Raw genomic sequence first — 19,675 nt, 5'->3', positions numbered from 1 at the left:
GATGTTTGGTATTAGCTTTATGGATGACTTGGATAATGGCACAACTATAAAGGCACTTGTTAACAAGCTCCACTGTGAGCTTCAAGAAATATGGAGAAAGGCTGCAAGTGGTCTGCAGAAGAAATCAAAGATATGCATGTAGACAAGTTTGACAACAAGCAAGCTAGGCATGTGCTTCACCCAGCACGAGAGACTGAACGCAGCAGAAATTATGATCAAGAGGTGCAGAAACCCTTAAACCAGCACAAGTATTTACTTCATGGCTTTCCTTTCCAAATCTGAGTTTGGAAATGATAAAGAAGTCACAACAAAAACACCAGCAGCTTTTGTGGATTCTTACAACAGGGCTTAGTTAATTGTAGAAGTGAACAACACAGCCTTTTAGTCTGTAAAAGATTCCAAAATAATCCACATAAAGAAAAGACTGACTGTTTGAGAAGCAAAGGTCAGAGTTCCTCATGTTTGAAGTGTTTGGTCACATGAGCAGCAGCTGCAAAGATTAATGTCAGCTGTGTTTTCAACTGCTTCCGATGCTACAGCACATGAACACTAAAGAAAACAGTTTCAAATGTTTTTAAAAAACTCAGCTTAAACTTCTGGTCTCACTGTTCTTCCTGTTGTTCCACGTCAGTTAATGTGGAAAAGGGAACCAAAGTGGTAACAACTGTTGTGGAGGTTTTCCATTTAATAAAGCCTGCAGACAAGCGGTGAGCGAGAACCCACTGAACTGTGCAAATCTATGTTACACAGAAATATAAAAGAAACAAACTAGAAACTTAAAAAAGACAATAAAAGCACAGATATAAGAGACATAAAACGTCCAAACTAGGGCTGGGACAACGCGTCGACGTAATTGATTACGTCGACGCGTAAAATACGTTGACGTAAAACAATTTGCGTCGATGCGTCGTCACTTTCAAAAAAATACATGGCGGCAGCGAGTAGCGGTAACATGAGTGAGGTAGTCGCAGTCGACTTAAACCACTGCACCCGAACACGCAGTTCTACAGTATGGGGATATTTTAACCGAAAAGGAAGTGATTCAGTCGTTTGCCGGCTTTGTAAGGTGGAAATGGCCTATCATAAAAGCACGACGGCTATGCACCAGCACCTCAAACGACGACATCCAGGAGCAGCTTCTGAAAAGGACAAACCACTGTAAGTTTTCAACTTTTTTACTAACGCTGGTTTTTACCCGTTAATTCATCCGACCCTCCCCTAGACATACACTCACTCATAGACAGAGATAAACACCCAACCTCCATAAATACAAAACTAATTTAAGCTGCTTAGCAGTAACATATAGCAGCTGCTGTTTAGTTGTTTTTTTAATTTGTGGCCCATGCTGGCAAAATGAGTCGGAATGCGCGCAGGCTGATTATCAGAATCGGCGAAAGATGAAAATGTGAGACATAGAATTGGCCGCAGGAGAAATGTTAACAAGGATAATGCACCACCTGCTAAACGTAGCCGTCGTGGACAATGTTACAACATTGTTAAAGTGCTTGCAAAAGCAAAATGACAACGAACTCTTGATTTGTCAAGTTTAATGTCTTTCATCCTATTTGAATGCTGTTTTTATACATAATGCTTCTTCAGCTTGATCTTATAGGTCAAAGTTATGCCATCTAATGGCTAGAAAGCAGTGCACCAGTAAATGTGCCACCAGCTATGGCTGTTTAAACGCTATTTTTTGCAGTTATTTTTTGCAGCCATATCATATGTTCAACATTGGTGATTATCATTAATCTCTTACTGTTATGCTATGAAAGCACATGGCATAACAGTAAGGCACATACATGGTTTATATTTATTTATTATAACAACCAGATCCTTATCTAATTATTTTGATATTATGCTTTCCATATAATTATTTTGTAATTATTCGAATTCATCTGTGTGCTGTGTGTGATTTATGATTTCAGGAACAAACAGAAAAGTCTGGAGGACTACTGTCAGAGAAGAAGTACACCATGCACCCCCCAGGAGGCGGCTGTACTTACCGAGAGCGTCTTAACTATGATTTTAAAAGACATGAGACCACTTGCTGTGGTTGAGGGTGAGAGATTCAAAGAAATGCTGACCACTTTCCAACCGGAATACACTCTGCCGTCTAGGCGTCATTTTACAAGCATGATGGAGAGAAAGTATGAAACTTCGGTTGAGAAACTAAGGAATGAACTAAAAAAGGCCACATCCAAAATCTCCCTTACCACTGATGCTTGGACAAGTCTGGTCACAGAGTCCTACTTAGGGGTAACTTGTCATTTCATTAATGACAATTGGGATCTTCTCTCCTTCAATTTAGCAACACTGCCAGTTGAAGAGCGCCACACTGCAGAAAACCTTGCCTCCTGGGTGGAGAAGGTGGCAGAGAAATTCCACATTTCCTTGCATAATGTCCTTGCCGTTGTGCATGATAATGCAAGTAACATAGTTGCAGCTCTCCACATCCTGAAAGAGAAGTTTGGAGTGGTGTCCTATCGGTGTGCCGGGCATACACTGCAACTGGTTGTAAACCATGCACTGAAAGACCCCAAGATTGATAAGGCACTATCAGCTGCACAGGGCCTTGGTAAAGCACATCAGGAAAAGTGAGCCAGCTTGCACCAAACTTAAGCAGAAGCAAAAGCAGATGGGTACAGCTGAGCATAAACTAATCCAGGATGTCGCTGTCAGATGGAACAGTTCATACTACATGATTGAACGTCTGTTGGAACAGAGATGGCCAGTGGTTGCGACGCTTTCAGATCCAAAAGTCACACAGCGTGGGAAACAGTACCTAGATCTGAAAAGTGATCAGTGGATTCTTCTGGATGAATTGAAGGAGGTGCTCAAGCCTTATGAGCAAGCCACTAATGTTCTTAGTGGACAGTCTTATGTCACAGTCTCTGTTCTTCCCCCCCTGCTGAAAGGTCTCCTGAAATCCACCAAAAACAAATCATTTGATTCTGCTGCAGTGAACTCTTTCCAGAACTGTGCAGAAGAGGAAATCTTGTATAGGTGGCAGCCAGAGGTATCTGCATTTCAAGCAGATGGAAAAAATGTGTCACTCATTGCTGCTGCCCTTGATCCACGTTTTCGTAAACTGAAATTCCTTTCTCCAGAAGATGTTCTGAAACTGCAAGTAACAGTACAGAGGGAGGCACTTGATCTCAAAAGGGAGCAGAGATCACAGTTACAGCAGGAACATGTGGGACAGGAAGCCTCAGCAAGTCCCCCAACAAAGAAGAGGTCTGTGTTGGACACTTTGTTGGGTACAGATTCTGAGGAGGAAGATTGTAATGAAAACACTGACCAGGGTGGGGATGGAGAAAATGAGGCGGTGAGGAAAGAAGCACTGCTGTATTTTGGGGAAGCCCCTATTCCAAGGGATAATGACCCCCTTACATGGTGGAAGAATAATGCAACAAGATTCCCCACACTGGCTAATTTAGCCAAATCATATTTGGCTGTACCTGCCACATCAACACCATCTGAAAGGCTTTTTTCAGTTGCTGGAAACATTGTCACCAAAAAAAGGGCAAGCCTGACTGCTGAGCATGTAGAAATGCTAACATTTCTCCACTCCAATGCATAACTACTTCATGTGATGAACATGATTGAACACACACACACACACACACACACACACACACACAAATAGGAGAGAAGGCAGCAAAATGGATATTTTGTTAACAAAGAGCACTTTTTTTGCAGAGAGCAAAGTGAATGTTACGTTGTATTTGTTCAAAGATGCCATTGCTGCTGTTTATATTTTATTAATTTTTTGCTATGATTTCCTTTGTTCATATTTGTTCTGCACAACATTTAATTTTTTGTTAAAAACAGAAGATTGTACTACAATGTTATTGTGGATTTTGTTTTGTGAATGAAGAGCACTTTTTGGGAGAAAGCAAAGTGAATGTTACATTTTGTTTGTTTAAAGACACCATTGTTGCTATTTATTTGAAATGTTTTGTTAACTTTTCCTTAATTTTATATGTTTGCACATTTCATTTCTTGTTAAATGCTATTGATTGTATGACCTCTACAACTTTATTTTGCAATTTTTTTTATTAAAAGGTCTTCAAATGAAGAAATTTGTGTTTTTCATTGATATACATAAATTAGTAAATGTGAAATTGCTATACAAGTCAAAAAATATGGAAATAATCGATAATCGAATCAAATCGAAATCGAATCGGATTGAAAAATTAATCATTAGATTAATCGATGCATCGAAAAATTTATCGCTAGATTCATCGATTAGGAAAATAATCGTTTTGCCCAGCCCTAGTCCAAACTAGGATGCCATGCTCTGACTGCAGATGTTGTGCCAAAAACTGATGTTCTGGTAAAAAACAATTTCTGGTATTTGCTAAAAACTGACTGCCACATTTTAACCGTTGTAAAGGACATGTTGGCCCATAATCTGTGAAACATATGTCAAACATCTTTAGTCCTAAACAACATTCCTGTCACAGGGTAGAAGCTTCAGTCATGTTTTAGCAAAGTGACTTTTATATATGCTTTATTTAACCAGCTAAAGTCTCTTTGACATTAAATATTTCTTCTTTAAGAGAGATCAGGCCAAGAGGGCAACAGACAAGCCAACAAATATAAGTTCTATGAAGATCATTTAGGTGGACAACAAAGAGTGGACTGACTGTAATGCAGGTGCACTAACACAGAGTCATACAGATACTTGGAGCCAGGTCATTTCTTTCTTTAATATATAACCCCGTCATAAATCCTGTTGACCACAGCCTATTTAACAACACACACACAGAAATCATGTTTTAGCACAACACTGTGTGCACATGGACCCCCAGATATCAGGTGTAACAGTCCGATCTAAGCTGGGAGGAGACATAACACCAGCTCTCAGCTCACAGCTCACATTTTACTTCAACTCTGAGCAGACTTATTAATCTCTGTTTAGACCTGACACTTACAGACAGGTCTGACTAGTTGTGCAGGTCACACTGTCTACAGGTTTATACAGGCTCTGTTATCACAGCAAGATGAGTCCAAAGTTCAAAGTCAAACAGTTGAGTGTACGAGTTAAACTGTAACATGAATCCATCGATCATTGATCCCAGAATATGCCTATAATAATTTGAATGCACTGATTCATATAGAGTGTATAACCACAGAGCAGAGACCACACACAGCAGCTTGTATAAGGAATCACTGACACTACTGTAGTAATAAGTAGACACAGTATCATTACAGCTGCACCACCCACACAGCTACACTCGATGTTGTTCACACGCAACATCCCTCTTGCCTGTTATTTATTCCTGCTGTTCTACTATTTTATATTTTACTGTGGATCATCCACGTGTAATAACAAGACCAAACACAGGGCTAATTCTACCGTCTGTCTCTAGGACAATGTGGGTGGCTGTAGCTCAGGTGGCAGAGCAGGTCAGCCACTAATCAGAAGGTCGGTGGTTCGATCCCAGGCTGCACCCTGGCTGCATGCCAAATATCCTTGGGCAAGATACTAACCCCATGTTTGCCTACTGGTGGTGGTCAGAGGGCCTGGTGGCGCCTGTGTCCGGCAGCCTCGCCTCTGTCAGTGCGCCCCAGGGCAGCTGTGGCTACAATGTAGCTTGCTATCACCAGTGTGTGAATGTGTGTGTGAATGGGTGGATGACTGAATGTAGTGTAAAGCGCTTTGGGGTCCTATGGACTAGAAAAGCGCTATACAAATGCAGGCCATTTACCATTTACAATGTAACAAAGCTCAGTAACTGAGACTGTAGCGTAAACCAGCGATTCCACAGAATAACAGAAACAAGCTGTAATATATATTTATCATGGTACGTGTCAAGCACTATGACAGTTACTGAGACTGCTGCTCTGACTCTTTGAACACTAACATGAACAAAAACAACGGCCGCTGTTCCAGATCTACTGGCGTTTAGATCAACTGGCGTTGGTCGAACAGATGTGTGGCAGTCTTGCGTTTCAGTAGCTCCTACCGACAAACCAGCAAAAAAACGCCAAATGTGTCATCTGTGACACTTGTGAGGTTGTCTCAAACACACTCCGTCAGTCTTGATGCTGTTGAACAACAAAATGTTTAAAAATGTGGCGAGTTTATCTGGTGATATCCTCATGCGCGACGCGATCGCGAAAACAGCAAACAAGTAACACCACGCCGATGTTGTTCACAGGACAGCAAGAGTAAACGATCGGGAGACTCTTGTCGTCGTTATCGTTCCCCTCGCACGGTTTATTTCTCCGAATTCAGCGTTTTTGCTTCACAACTACAGCGTGCTGTTTACTTTGTGCACTAACATGGAGTCGAGTCAACCAGCGCCACCTCTGGCCAAGTGCCACAGCCTACAGCCAGATCAGCCTGTGACACACATCTGCACCACGTTTGAATTCGTGTCATGCACATTTGTACCTTTCAATTGTGTCTGTTTGTGCGTCATGCAAATAAACCTTTGGAAAGAATGAAATGATATCATGTATTTATTATCAGCCTACATTTGTACAAAATTCCAAATTATATACACAAAGTCATAGAAATCACCACTCCAATTGGTCATCATGATTTTAATATTCTCTTTTTCCATAACAATGAAATACGCCTTGGACAAATATGACACATCAATATTTCATTAGTGTTGTCACATCACATCCTGTAAGCATCGTCTGTCTGTGTCTTTTCCCTGAAAATGAATATTTCCAGCCAATATAGGCAATCCATCAACATGGCTGGAGTTATATACAGTCTGTATAAGTGTGGTTAATCTAATGAAGATTTGTAAGGAGACGGCAGTTACTGTGAATTCACAGCAGTTACACAGTGATTAGTAATAAACAGCCAGTGAGAGTGAGTGGATATGACTGTTCCCACCACTAACACATGACCATAGCCCACTACTAGATTAACTTGTGACACATCTGCACCTGCTGCTATGATCACATTGAGTAGAGGCTGAGTGGCTGCACTAACCCCTGGTACATCCAAATCTACCCACAAACATGTTGAAAGATGCAATGCCAGCAATGTGGATTGTCAACACTAAAAACAATCGGTAAGCAAAGACAACAGGGATCAATTTTTTCTGTTTATTTAGCACCCACAACATTTGTAGTCGCCTTCTGCACAGGGGAAGTCCACACACACCGTGTGGTACCACTTTCCACAGAAGGTGCAATCTGCAAGATTGAATGAGATTGTCAGGGTCATTGTCTGACTGTTTATTACTAATCACTGTGTAACTGCTGTACATTCACAGTAACTGCCATCTCCTTATAAATGTTTATTAGATTGACCACACTTATGCAGACTGTATATCACAACCAACTCTAACATGTTTGTTTGCAGAGGGCAGACACAGACAGACTACGCTAACGACATGTGATGTTACAACACTGGTGAAATATTAGTGTGTTCACGACATTTTTCGTATGGGCAAAAGTATTGATATCAGGATGGTGATTCTTATGTGTATGTCATTTGGCATTTTGTACAAATGTAGGCTGATAATAAATACATGATATCATTTCATTCATTTCAAAGGTTTATTTGCATGACGCACAAACAGACACAATTGAAAGGTACAAATGTGCATGACACGAATTCAAACGTGGTGCAGACGTGTGTCACAGGTTGATCTGGCTGTAGGCTGTGGCACTTGGCCAGAGGTGGCGCTGGTTGACTCGACTCCATGTTAGTGCACAAAGTAAACAGCACGCTGTAGTTGTGAAGCAAAAACGCTGAATTCGGAGAAATAAACCGTGCGAGGGGAACGATAACGACGACAAGAGTCTCCCGATCGTTTACTCTTGCTGTCCTGTGAACAACATCGGCGTGGTGTTACTTGTTTGCTGTTTTCGCGATCGCGTCGCGCATGAGGATATCACCAGGTAAACTCGCCACATTTTTAAACATTTTGTTGTTCAACAGCATCAAGACTGACGGAGTGTGTTTGAGACAACCTCACAAGTGTCACAGATGACACATTTGGCGTTTTTTTGCTGGTTTGTCGGTAGGAGCTACTGAAACGCAAGACTGCCACACATCTGTTCGACCAACGCCAGTTGATCTAAACGCCAGTAGATCTGGAACAACGCCATGTTTATCTGTGAAGGAAAAAGTGACGCAGCTGTGAATGAAGCTCATTCTACTGCTGTGTGAACTAAATCACCGCTGTGGATCTGAGAGGAGACCTTCACAGCCTTCTTCACACTCTGAACATCATCTTCACATAGCGTTTACACTCAATCAGGACACTTACCGTCTCCGCCAACTCTTACATGGATCCTCGGACTTAGGACGTTAGGATCAAGATCACGTGACACACACAGAGCACGTCGTCCTCACGAATTAGAGACATACACGAATCAATATCATTATTTTTATTTAAACTCGCGGCTCTGCATTTAACTCTCTACTACGTCTACACTAATCCAGATAAATTTGAAACCAGCATTTTCGTCTAAAAACGCTCCCCGTCTACACTATCAGGTTCAATCGTTTTCTTCCACAACGACAACGCTTACGTCCCCGTACTGCGCATGCGTGAAACGTAAGACGATCCAACCTGCCGTTTCCCCCAGCCCCTCCCCCCTAAAACCTTTATTTAAACATCAGTACAATACAAAGTAAAATTAAACAGTTCTAACTTCAAGGTATTGTACTTACAGAAATTGTAAACCATAAACAAACAAACAAACAAACATCAGAACCTACCTACATTATACATATGCTAGGGGGAGAAGTTTAACTGATTAAGCCAAAGTGTAAAGTGATTGAAGGATCTTCATTTTGTCAAATACAACCATAGTTTTTACATTTTTGGGGTTAGTAGTGTTCTTTATTGAATTAAGATATTGCAAAAGCTCATAGGCGTATACATAAAAAGAGGAATTTCTTCCTAAACATTTGGATTTGTGAATATGAAATTTAGCCATTAAGATTAACAAGTTAATCATATCTGTTATCAATGTTGAACTGTCTTTGGTTTTTGTGGAGACCAAATAATACATATTTCCATAACAGTGCAAATCCTTTAAATATATTTTCTGAGATAAAGACATATAATCTCTGCCAGAAGTCTTGTACAAGGTGACAAAACCAAAAAAAGATGTATAGTCGATTCCAACGCTGCTGAGGCATTTGGGAAGTCCGAGCCACTTCTTAACCTAGGAGCTCACTAGCCTCTCTAGTCGATTGGCATGATTGAGTGAGACCTTGTACATTGTCAACAGCCACAGTAGTCTGGGTAATAACCCAAACTGGAAACACCAGAGCTTCAGTTTCCCTGGGAGTGCAGTGTTGTTAATCTGCTTGAGGTCATCAGCCAAGTTCTGCCTTAGCTGTTCTAGTTGCCACATATCATTGAGGTCTGCATTATACCACCGTCCCAGGCTCTTTATGGGCTTCTCTAAGACTGTTGGAATTGGTTCTCCACTGATATAGAATTGCTCGGCTGTCAGTTTTCCTTTTATGATGGAGGTGCTGCGAGATTTACTTGGCTTAAACTCCATTCTTGCCCATTCTATGTTTTCCTGGAGCTTCTGTAGCAATCGCCTAGTACATGGTTTTGTTGTTGTAATGTTGGTCATGTCATCCATGTAGGCCCTAATGGGAGGAAGACAAAGGCCACTCTTGTGTCTCTCATCTTCCACTACCCACCGGGATGCCCGCATGACCGACTCCATTGCCATGATAAATGCCTGAGGGGAAATTGTGCAGCCTGCCATAACTCCAATTTCCAGGTGCTGCCAGGCTGTGGTGGTGTTTTCAGCTGTCACACAAAACTGTAAATCCTGAAAGTAAGTCGTGACCAGTCCTGTGATGTGGTTTGGTACGCTGAAATAGTTGAAGGCCATCCACAAGATCTTGTGCGGAACTGACCCAAAGGCGTTGGCAAGGTCTAAAAAGACCACCACGTTACAATGCCGAACAGTGGATTTTGCCTGTAGCACAGATGTGGCTGGGGTCCACTTCTTCCCCGTTGCTAGGGTGGGAGCAGTGCCTCTCACTATGGGGTCCCGGGAGTCCGTGAGTGACATCTCAAGCCTCACTTTTGCACATTTAAACTCCTCAACCAGGCTAGGGATAGGCAATGACAGTATCCATTTTTAATGTATATTTTTTTAAAACATTATTTTAGTCTCATCAACTGGGAATTTAAACCTCCATTTGTATGACCACTGTTCTTTTCCTGTGATTGCCCCCAGTACTTTCTTTACCAAAAAGTCTAACCCTTTTCCTCTTGCCCATGTTCCCCCATCTTCTGCAAAATACGAAAACTCCATTCCACTCACTATGTTCTTAAACACATCATCATTTATCAACAATGAAAACAATAATGGGCTAAATATGCTCCCTTGTGGTGTTCCATTTTCTACCGGCAAACTCTCCAAATAACTCCTCCCAATCCTTACCATTATTTGTCTTCCTTCCAAAAAATTCTTAATCCATCTGAACATTCAATCATTTACACCCATTTCCCTAATTTTAATTAATAGACCTTCCCTCCAAATCATATCATATGCTTTCTGTATATCAAAAAAAGACCTCTTTCCAGCTCTTTGAAATGCTGCAGCAAAATGTGGAGGAAAAGCGCCGAGATTATTAAATGGACTGACAATAAGGTGTAGTTGTTGCTGCGAGTAACACAAGAGTACAAAATTGCAAAGGTGAGCGAGAATATAAGGTCTGTCCCAAAACCTAGGCTGCATCCTTCGGAAGCCGCATTTGAAGTCCGATTACGTCACATCCAGGCAACAAAGGCTTGTTAAAAAATTATTAATAACACAAAAGGTTTTCTAAAAGCTTCAGTTCATTAACCATGTGATGCAGATCTACAGCTGGTTTTTGGCCATAAACTTTACAGATGAGAACAAGGTGCAGAGTTCTTTGTGAAAAGTGAAAAAGGATGGCTTTGTTTTCAGAAATCAACATTCATGAATGAAGAATTTATACATAATAATTATTACATTTAAGACATTTTCAAGTGTCTTTTCTTTTCTTTGACATCCAAAAATAATATAATTTTTAGAAAATTCAAGTATGTTTAGAATCTTTGGGAAAAGCCAGTAGTGCACATCGTCCCACAGGACTTTACAGTATATACACATTCGTAAAATAAATGTTCTGTCGATTCTTTATTCCTCAGTTGTGTTATTATCAATAGCAAAATGATGTCTGAGAAATTCTTTGGAAGGGTAAACACCTGAGAGGATTTTGTAATAGACCTTAGCTTTTGGAGGAATAGGAAGTTCTAGGTAATTTGTTCTGATTTCTTTCTTTTGATCACAGGTGAACAGTTGTGAAATTAAATTTAGATTGGATCCATATCTGTAAAGAGCATTAGTGAATAATTCTAATAATTCAAATTTTACAGTTGTTTGAGACGGTTAGCTGCAATGTTGTGCCCATTTACTAAAAGTCCAGGGAGGTCAGGGGCTGTATAGTCAGGGTTTTGAAAGAGATTATGTGCCGTACAAAGAATGTTTGGAGCGATAGCCTTAATAATTTTTTCAAACCCTTTGTTGTTTATTTGCAAGTTATGATTGGCACAAAAATCTTCAAATTAAATATTACCTCTATCATTTAACAAATGCATTACTGACCAGATGCCTTTTTCGTACCATTTTTGCACAAAGATTGATTTGTTCCTAACTTTTACCTAACGATAGTTCCACAGGGGAGTATTGTGTGGGCTATAATTATGTTTGTATATTAAATGGTAAATGGCCTGTATTTGTATAGCGCTTTACTAGTCCCCTAAGGACCCCAAAGCGCTTTACACAACCAGTCATCCACCCATTCACACACACACTGGTGATGGCAAGCTACATTGTAGCCACAGCCACCTTGGGGCGCACTGACAGAGGCAAGGCTGCCGGACACTGGCGCCACTGTGCCCTTTGACCACCACCAGTAGGCAATGGGTGAAGTGTCTTGCTCAAGGACACAACGACCGAGACTGTCAAAGCCGGGGCTCAAACCGGCAACCTTCCGTTTACAAGGCGAACTCCCAACTCTTGAGCCACGATCGCCCAAGTATAACACTTGCTGGTGAAAGGAAGAAAGCTTTACGGGGAGTTTTTTTAATGTCAAAATCGCATCTAAGTAAAAGATTAATACCGCTTAGATCTGAAAATATTTTGTTTGGAATATGAAACCATTGGCTATTTTGATTTCTTAAAAATGACCCGAGCCAATTTATTTTTTGGGTGCCATTTAAACTGTCAAATTCAATAGCTTGCGATCCTCCATCTTTAAACTGTTCGACTAAATTACCTAATATAGTGGGTTTTTCACTTCCATATAAAATCAAAGTTTAGCTGGTTAATAGATTTGATTGCTGATTTAGGTACACCTAACATATATATTCTGCCCAGAATGGATAAGTCTCTGTGTGCCCACTTATTTAAATGAGTTCTACAATTGTGCATTTTCTCCCAAATATTAAGGTTTTCTAACTCAGTCCTATTTTAATTATATACATACCCAAATATTTGACATTGGATTTTACAGGGATATTAAAAGTGTTAGATATACAGGGTGGGCCATTTATATGGATACACCGTAATAACATGGGAATGGTTGGTGATATTAAAGTCCTGTTTGTGGCACATTAGTATATGTGAGGGGCCAAACTCCTCAAGATGGGTGGTGACCATGGTGGCCATTTAGAAATTGGCCATCTTGGATACAACTTTTGTTTTTTCAATAGGAAGAGGGCCATGTGACACATCAAACTTATTGGTAATGTCACAAGAAAAACAATGGTGTGCTTGGTTTCAACGTAACTTTATTCTTTCATGAGTTATTTACAAGTTTCTCTTTGTTCACAGCCATTGACATGTCAAAGAGGTTAACACGTGAGGAGCGGATCGAAATTGTGTTGATATCTGGTGAACGCAGTAACCGGGTCATTGCAGCAGATTTCAATGCAAGACACCCTATGAGACCACCCATCTCCCATGCTGCAGTTAGCAAACTGCTTGCTAAGTTTCGTGAAACTGGTTCAGTGTTGGATTTGCCAAAATGTGGATGCAAGAAAACTGTCACTAATGAAGAAACATCAGTGGCTGTCCTAGCTTCATTCAGCAAGCGCCCACAGCGTAGCACTCGTCGCATGTCACTGGAGAGTGGCATTAGTCGAACATCCCTTTGGCGGTAATTAGCTACTTACAAATGGCACCCTTACAAACTCCAGCTACTGCAGCATCTCATCGAGGATGACCCAGATCGGCGCACAGAATTTGCAGAATGGGCAAAACAAAAATTGGAACAGGACACTCAGTTCACGCAAAAGATTTTGTTCAGTGATGAGGCAAACTTTTATGTGAATGGTGAAGTTAACAAACAAAACCACCGCTATTAGTCTGACACTAACCCACATTGGATGGATCCCTCCAAGACCGTTGGAACAACAAAAGTGATGGTTTGGTGTGGTATATGGGGTACAACGATAGTGGGTCCATTCTTCATCAATAGAAACATCAAGGCCACTGGATATTTGAAATTGCTACATGGAGATGTGTTTCCCTCTTTATGCACTGAAGCTGGCACGTTCCCTGAGTTTTTCCAGCAAGATGGTCACCACCACATTATGGGTGCCAGGTCCGAGCATTCCTAGATGAACAGTTTCCTGGAAAGTGGATTGGTTGTCGTGGGCCAGTTGAATGGCCCCCAAGGTCTCCCTATCTGACCCCCTTAGACTTTTATCTTTGGGGACATCTGAAGGCAATTGTCTATGGTGTGAAGATACGAGATGTGCAGCACCTGAAACTACGGATACTGGATGCCTGTGCTGGCATTTCTCCTGCGGTGCCGCTATCAGTGTGTGAAGAGTGGGAGAAGAGGGTTGCATTGACAATCCAACACAATGGGCAGCACACTGAACACGTGTTATGTGGTCAGAAACTTGTAAATAACTCATGAAAGAATATAGTTACGTTGAAACCAAGCACACCATTGTTTTTCTTGTGACATTACCAATAAGTTTGATGTCTCACATGGCCCTCTTCCTATTGAAAAAACAAAAGTTGTATCCAAGATCCCCGACTTCTAAATGGCCACCATGGTCAACACTAGTGATGTGCGGATCGATCCTGAAATATCAATTCATCTGATACCAATGATTTATGTTCTAGAATCGATTCTCACATTAAAATATCAATTTTAGTAATTTAGGGTAAATTTGTAGTTTATCACTTACAGGAACACAGTGGAAAGAAACTATAACATTCGGATTGTCTACATTCAAAGGAACTACTTCCTCTTCCGCCTTTCATTGTCATGTGCGAAATACGGCTGTATAAATGTCTCGTAGCCCCTTGGCGTGCGCGCTCACGACAATGGCTGAGCGTAACTGTGCGGACGTATTTGACCTCCACGAACAGCTGAGACGTGGTTTGCGATACATGTGGCAAAAAAGTGAGGTGTTATGGCCATACTTGCCAACCTTGAGACCTCAGAATTAGGGAGACATTCAAAAGGGCTGTTGGGGGGTGATAAATACATTTTACAGTGTTTATTTAAAGGATAAAATACGTTAAATGTCACCGTTATTATTGGCCGGCCCGGAAACAGCGGGGGTGTCCAAATTCAGAGGCTGCTTCCACCTGAGGACCTGGCCTTCGCGGTCTAAAGAAAGCCGGGTAGTACGTCACGAGCTCCCTCGGTGGAGTGAAACTCTGCCGTCTGCTCCTTACGGTGGCCCCTAGAGACAAAGCACGTACAAACTCCAAAACACTTTCAAACTCCAAAACACATGCAAATTCCAAAACACTTGCAAACTAAAAAACACATGCAAACTCCAAAACACGTACAAACTCCAAAACACGTACAAACTCCAAAACACTTGCAAACTCCAAAACACTTGCAAACTCCAAAACACTTGCAAACTCCAAAACACTTGCAAACTCCAAAACACGAACAAACTCCAAAACACTTGCAAAATCCAAAACACTTGCAAACTAAAAAACACATGCAAACTCCAAAACACATACAAACTCCAAAACACTTGCAAAATCCAAAACACTTGCAAACTAAAAAACACATGCAAACTCCAAAACACGAACAAACTCCAAAACACTTGCAAAATCCAAAACACTTGCAAACTAAAAAACACATGCAAACTCCAAAACACGTACAAACTCCAAAACACATGCAAATTCCAAAACACAACGGAAGTGCTCCAGGACGCTAGGGGCAGTGTTGAGCTCGATTTGCAAAATAAACGGCAAGTTTGTCTGTATGGGACGGTCTAGTCTCCGTCGCACGTCATACAACTTGATTTGACAGAAATGAGGGAGAACATATTTTGTTCATTTGAATGTTTGTTTCTACATGAGCTTTGTGTGATTTGATAAGTATCTCAGGCTGAGACCACAGGACAGTAAAACATGATTTTTGGGCTTCATTTCTGTACTGAACAGTTATTTCAAGATTAGTTAGTAAATAAGAATTAGCTCATGTTGTTCATGAGACTAAAGTCATATCACTTTGGTAATGTAAATATAATATGGCCAATATTATAGTTATTATATTACAGTTTTTCTCGATTGCTTAAACACTATAACCAGGCCTCTAAACTAAAATTTCAAAACCGTAACGCTATTGTTCAAAAACCTCACCCATTTCCCTGAACTATAAACACTATTCCCTGCTTTGACACATGACTCAAATTTGGTGAACTGTTACTGCAAAACTCTACACACAAATCCCTACATTTTACAGTGCTTACACCATGTAGTCATTTAGAAAGCACTAGCATGCAATAATGTTAACTTAAGTCAGCATAGCTTGAGCTCAATTAGCACAAAATTAACCAGGTGGAAACACTAGGAGTCAAAATTTAGCACACACCAATCAGAACCTGCGATGGATAGATAAAAGGGCCAAAGTCAGCTCATTCAGGTTTGAAACAATGGATCCAAAGAGATGCAAAGGAAGAGGACGTGGTGGAGAAAGAGGACGTGGTGAAGGAGGAGGACGTGGTGAAGGAGGAGGACGTGGTGAAGGAGGAGGACGTGGTGGAGGAAGAGGACATGGTGAAAGAGGAGGACATGGTGAAAGAGGAGGACGTGGTGAAAGAGGAGGACGTGGTGGAAGAGGAGGAGGAGGTGGTCTAGGACAACAGGAAGGTGGTGGAGGAGGAGGGAGAGGTGGAGGAGGAGGAGGACGTGGTGAAGGAGGTGGAGGTGGAGAACAACGGCGACAAGGAAGGGGAAGAGCAAGGGCAAGAAGACAGTCAGTCTCGGATGAAATTCGAGCCACTTTAGTTGACCATGTCCTTGTCCATGGGATGACTATGAGGGAGGCTGGGCAACGAGTACAACCAAATTTGAGTCGCTTCACTGTTGCCTCCATCATCAGAACCTTCAGGGAGGAAAACAGGTAGGTGTACTTGCAGTAAGACTGCTTTGTACAGTAACGTTTAAGTTACTGAACTTATGTGTCTTGCGTTTCAGTATGTTTCCATTATTTGCCTGTAAAATGAATGTGTGACAGTTACAGTAATGAGTGCTTCTATTTTTGTAGGACACAGAGACGACCACCTGGTGGAGGCAGGTTAAGGCTTTTGTCGGAGGAGCAAGAGAGGGAACTTGTAAACATGGTAATTGCAAATAATGTAATCCGCCTGCAAGAGATTCAAAGGAGAGTGATTGAGGATGATCATCTTTTTCGAGGCATAAATGCCATCAGCCTCTCCACAATTGACCGCATCCTCCGAAAGAATCAATTCCGGATGAAACAGGCATACCGAGTCCCTTTTGAACGAAACTCTGACAGAGTGAAAAACCAACGTGTGGAATATGTTCAGGTATGAGTTTTGATACTGTATAAAGTATTGTGTACCATCACAGCATGGCAGTTTATGCTGCCATTTCAGCACTCTTGAACTGTGGTTCAGGGTACCGATTGACTCTACTGTGTTATGTGTTTTGCAGAGAATCTTTGAGATTGAAGGACGGCCTGTTCCCCATGAAATTGTCATGGTCCTGGGTCGGTGACCCAGCGCTTTTAGTTTATCATTTTCTAGATGATTGTTTAAGTTCTGTGTTATTTTCGATCTGCCTCTGAGTCTGCGTCTGTATCTGTCTGTCTATGGTGTCTCCCCATCTGTTTGTGAATCTGTCTGTTTAGTTCAATGTCTTGTCTGGTTCCATGTATCTGAGTTTCCTGTTTTATTGTGAAGGTCCGTGTCGTATGTGAGTGTGATCAGTTTACGTTTCCCCTGTCCCGTCAGCCCAGATTCCTCCCAGCTGTGTTGCCCTCCTGTCTCTCATCCCCTGATTACTGGTGTGTGTATTTAAGCCCTGTGTGTTCTCCTGCCTGTTGCCGGTTCGTCTGTGTTCCTCCGTGTCAGTCTGTGTAACTCTGTGTCAGTCTGTTACCCTGTGTTCCACGGTGTCCTGTTCCTCGTCTGCGTCTCTCTGCTATTCATCATCCGTTGTCATATGCCCCCAGGTCTGTTATTTTAGTTCTCCCAGTTTAGGTGTCTTTAGTTGTTTGTTATGCCCCACTGTTTGTTTGCCACTACACCTCTGTAAATAAAACCACCGGTATCTCATCCACTGCCTGCATCTTGGGTCCTCCTTCTAAATCCACACGGCTCGCCTCGGCAGCCGTGACAGAAATAATCTTTGTGGATTTAGTCAGGTTTTAACCTGACTAAAAGAAGGAAAAGGGGGAGGAACATAATTGGCCATAGGGCTATTGTAAATGTCCCTGGTCAGCGTGGGGGGAATGTCACTATGTGCGCAGCCATCAGCCAACGAGGGGTACTCCACCGCCATGCCGTACTAGGACCCTATAACACTATGCTTCTCCTTGCTTTTCTTGATGGTTTAAGACAACATATGTTCCAGCTGGACTACAGGGAACCAGCACAGCCAGAGCAGCCAACACCACTGTGTCGTCAGCAAACTTCACAATGGTGTTGGAGCCATGGGTGGCCACACAGTCTGAAGTGTAGAGGGAGTAGAGCAGTGGCGAGAGGACACATCCCTGAGGTGCTCCTGTATTAATGGTGATGCTGTTGGAGAAGCACCTGCCCACCCTCACCACCTGAGTTCTGCCAGTGAGGAAGTCCAACACCCATGCACACAGACGGCTGTTAAGCTGTTAAGACGGGTGTAGAGCTTCATTTTGACTTGGAAATAGGATGTTTGGGAAATTGAGTGAGATGTTATGGATTTGTGTTTACTGTTGTGAGGATATGAGGCGTAGTTTCAAGAAATGTGTTTTAGCAATCGAGAAAAACTGTAATCATTATTAGCTATTACAGCAGTGAACATGAACTCTGTGTCAAATACTGAGCTTCAGTACAGATTCAAGTTGCAGTTATTTATACGTCCTATCACCTTAAATCTTCACTCAAAGACAAGTATCTTTGACAGTGCATATATAGGTGTATCATATATAAGAGACAAATGTTGTTCCTTCAGTATGTTGGCATTACTAAATTTGGCTCATTGCTTACATATATTTATAAAAAGAAAATGTACAAGCTGTGATAACCGTTTCTGATAGAATGAAGAGTAGACTGATATATGAAATATTCCTTTATTGGGTGAGAAAATCAGACCATGTCATAACTGCTTTAAGTCATACAGAATAGATATCAGAGCCTTAAACAGGCTGGCTTCTGCTAAATGGGTCAAACTGGGCAGAAAGTATACAAACACATAACATCCTTATAGAATATGATGTAACACTATAGATCAACTTACCTCAGAATATATAAAGCATATAAACAATTACAGCAATATGACGCAACAAACACAGCAGTGCTACTAATCCAAAACACTCAAAGCTTCATAGAACTGGAACAAACATTTATTTTTAGGTCCATTCTGCTGCTGATACATAATTTAGGTTTCAGAATATTACACTTGTTGCTGCCTTTCATAGTGTGTAACTTGAAGGCCCTGAGTACTTTCTCCCACACTGAAAACACTGGAATGATAACATTATTTGAACATTACCTAATAGGACTGATTCAGGACAGACAATTAGTTATTTTAAACTTTTCTAGCAGTCCTTCACAAACAGGGAACAGTCTGTCTATTCTCTCCATCTGTCAGCTGCTGCTGGCTCTTCCTCCTCCTCTTCCTCACACACTGTTGAGTTTGTCCTGGTGGATCATTAGGGGTGCAAAGCCTCACAGATGATGTGCAGCAGTGGGTCCCTCAGTCTGTCCTCACTCTGGACACCTGCAGTTGTCACACATGGAAATCAAATGTGTGGTAAGCTGCAGGATTCAAACACAAGTGTAACTTATAAACACATGTTCATACTTTTATTACACAATCAGAGAGAAAGAAACAGAGAGCGAGTGCAGGACAGACAGACAGGTGGCAGTCTCAGGTGTATACACTGCTACAAAACAGCACAAAAGAAGGAGGATTTAGTGTTTGTGTTATTACGAAACAAGAAGAGTTCCCAGATGGTGCAGTGAACACATGTGTGACTCCTGTGATTAAAGCATCTTTCTTTCAGCTTAACGAGTGAACCGTCAGCTCGTTCAAACACATGTTAAACAGTGCAGTGGATCCTGCTTGTGCCGTGATATTCAGGACTGCAAACCGAGCAGCATCACTGACTTTCAGCTTGTTGTGTTTGTGGATATATGACTGACTTTAATTATCCACAAAATCATCACAATCTCTGTAAGATTAAGGTCGACTATAT

General features: G+C 41.5%; 4 protein-coding genes across 7 annotated transcripts in view; 2 read left to right on the top strand and 2 right to left on the bottom strand.

Moving 5' to 3' along the window:
• LOC146607777 (tumor necrosis factor receptor superfamily member 14-like) overlaps window positions 1–19,675 on the bottom strand; it is a 58,929-nt gene that overhangs the window by 22,492 nt on the left and 16,762 nt on the right. For 2 of the 4 annotated variants that reach the window (XM_085347381.1, XM_085347378.1), the window contains exon 1: window positions 8,247–8,536. The exons of the other annotated variants lie outside the window; for them this stretch is intronic. The gene's annotated coding sequence lies outside the window, so the exon portion shown is untranslated. Of the gene's footprint in view, window positions 1–8,246; window positions 8,537–19,675 lie in introns of those variants that run through there. 4 annotated transcript variants of the gene reach the window in all.
• Window positions 1–19,675, bottom strand: part of LOC146607778 (tumor necrosis factor receptor superfamily member 14-like) — a 66,760-nt gene that overhangs the window by 33,357 nt on the left and 13,728 nt on the right. The window lies entirely within an intron of this gene.
• On the top strand, window positions 1,981–3,580 carry LOC146607780 (E3 SUMO-protein ligase ZBED1-like). The gene has a single exon (XM_085347966.1). It carries the CDS (start codon window positions 2,636–2,638, stop codon window positions 3,578–3,580), a length of 945 nt encoding a protein of 314 aa, XP_085204092.1. The 5' UTR covers window positions 1,981–2,635.
• Window positions 16,164–17,980, top strand: LOC146607779 (uncharacterized). Its single transcript, XM_085347384.1, has 3 exons — window positions 16,164–16,375; window positions 16,520–16,802; window positions 16,930–17,980. The coding sequence occupies exons 1-3, from the start codon at window positions 16,284–16,286 to the stop codon at window positions 16,990–16,992; spliced, it is 438 nt and encodes a 145-aa protein (XP_085203510.1). The 5' UTR covers window positions 16,164–16,283; the 3' UTR covers window positions 16,993–17,980.

Source organism: Diplotaxodon limnothrissa, linkage group LG23 (assembly GCF_057381915.1).
Source record: "Diplotaxodon limnothrissa isolate DT_005_m linkage group LG23, D_limnothrissa_male_GT1.1, whole genome shotgun sequence".
NCBI classification, from domain to species: Eukaryota; Metazoa; Chordata; class Actinopteri; order Cichliformes; family Cichlidae; genus Diplotaxodon; species Diplotaxodon limnothrissa.
This window is presented reverse-complemented; position numbering and strand designations above follow the sequence as displayed.

Bases quoted from the DNA above. Each gene is read 5' to 3' on its own strand.
- LOC146607780 (XM_085347966.1), top strand. From the start codon at position 2,636: ATGGGTACAGCTGAGCATAAACTAATCCAGGATGTCGCTGTCAGATGG.
- LOC146607779 (XM_085347384.1), top strand. From the start codon at position 16,284: ATGACTATGAGGGAGGCTGGGCAACGAGTACAACCAAATTTGAGTCGC. The intron at 16,376-16,519 runs GTAGGTGTACTT...CTATTTTTGTAG, and splicing joins ACCTTCAGGGAGGAAAACAG to GACACAGAGACGACCACCTG. The intron at 16,803-16,929 runs GTATGAGTTTTG...TGTGTTTTGCAG, and splicing joins AACGTGTGGAATATGTTCAG to AGAATCTTTGAGATTGAAGG.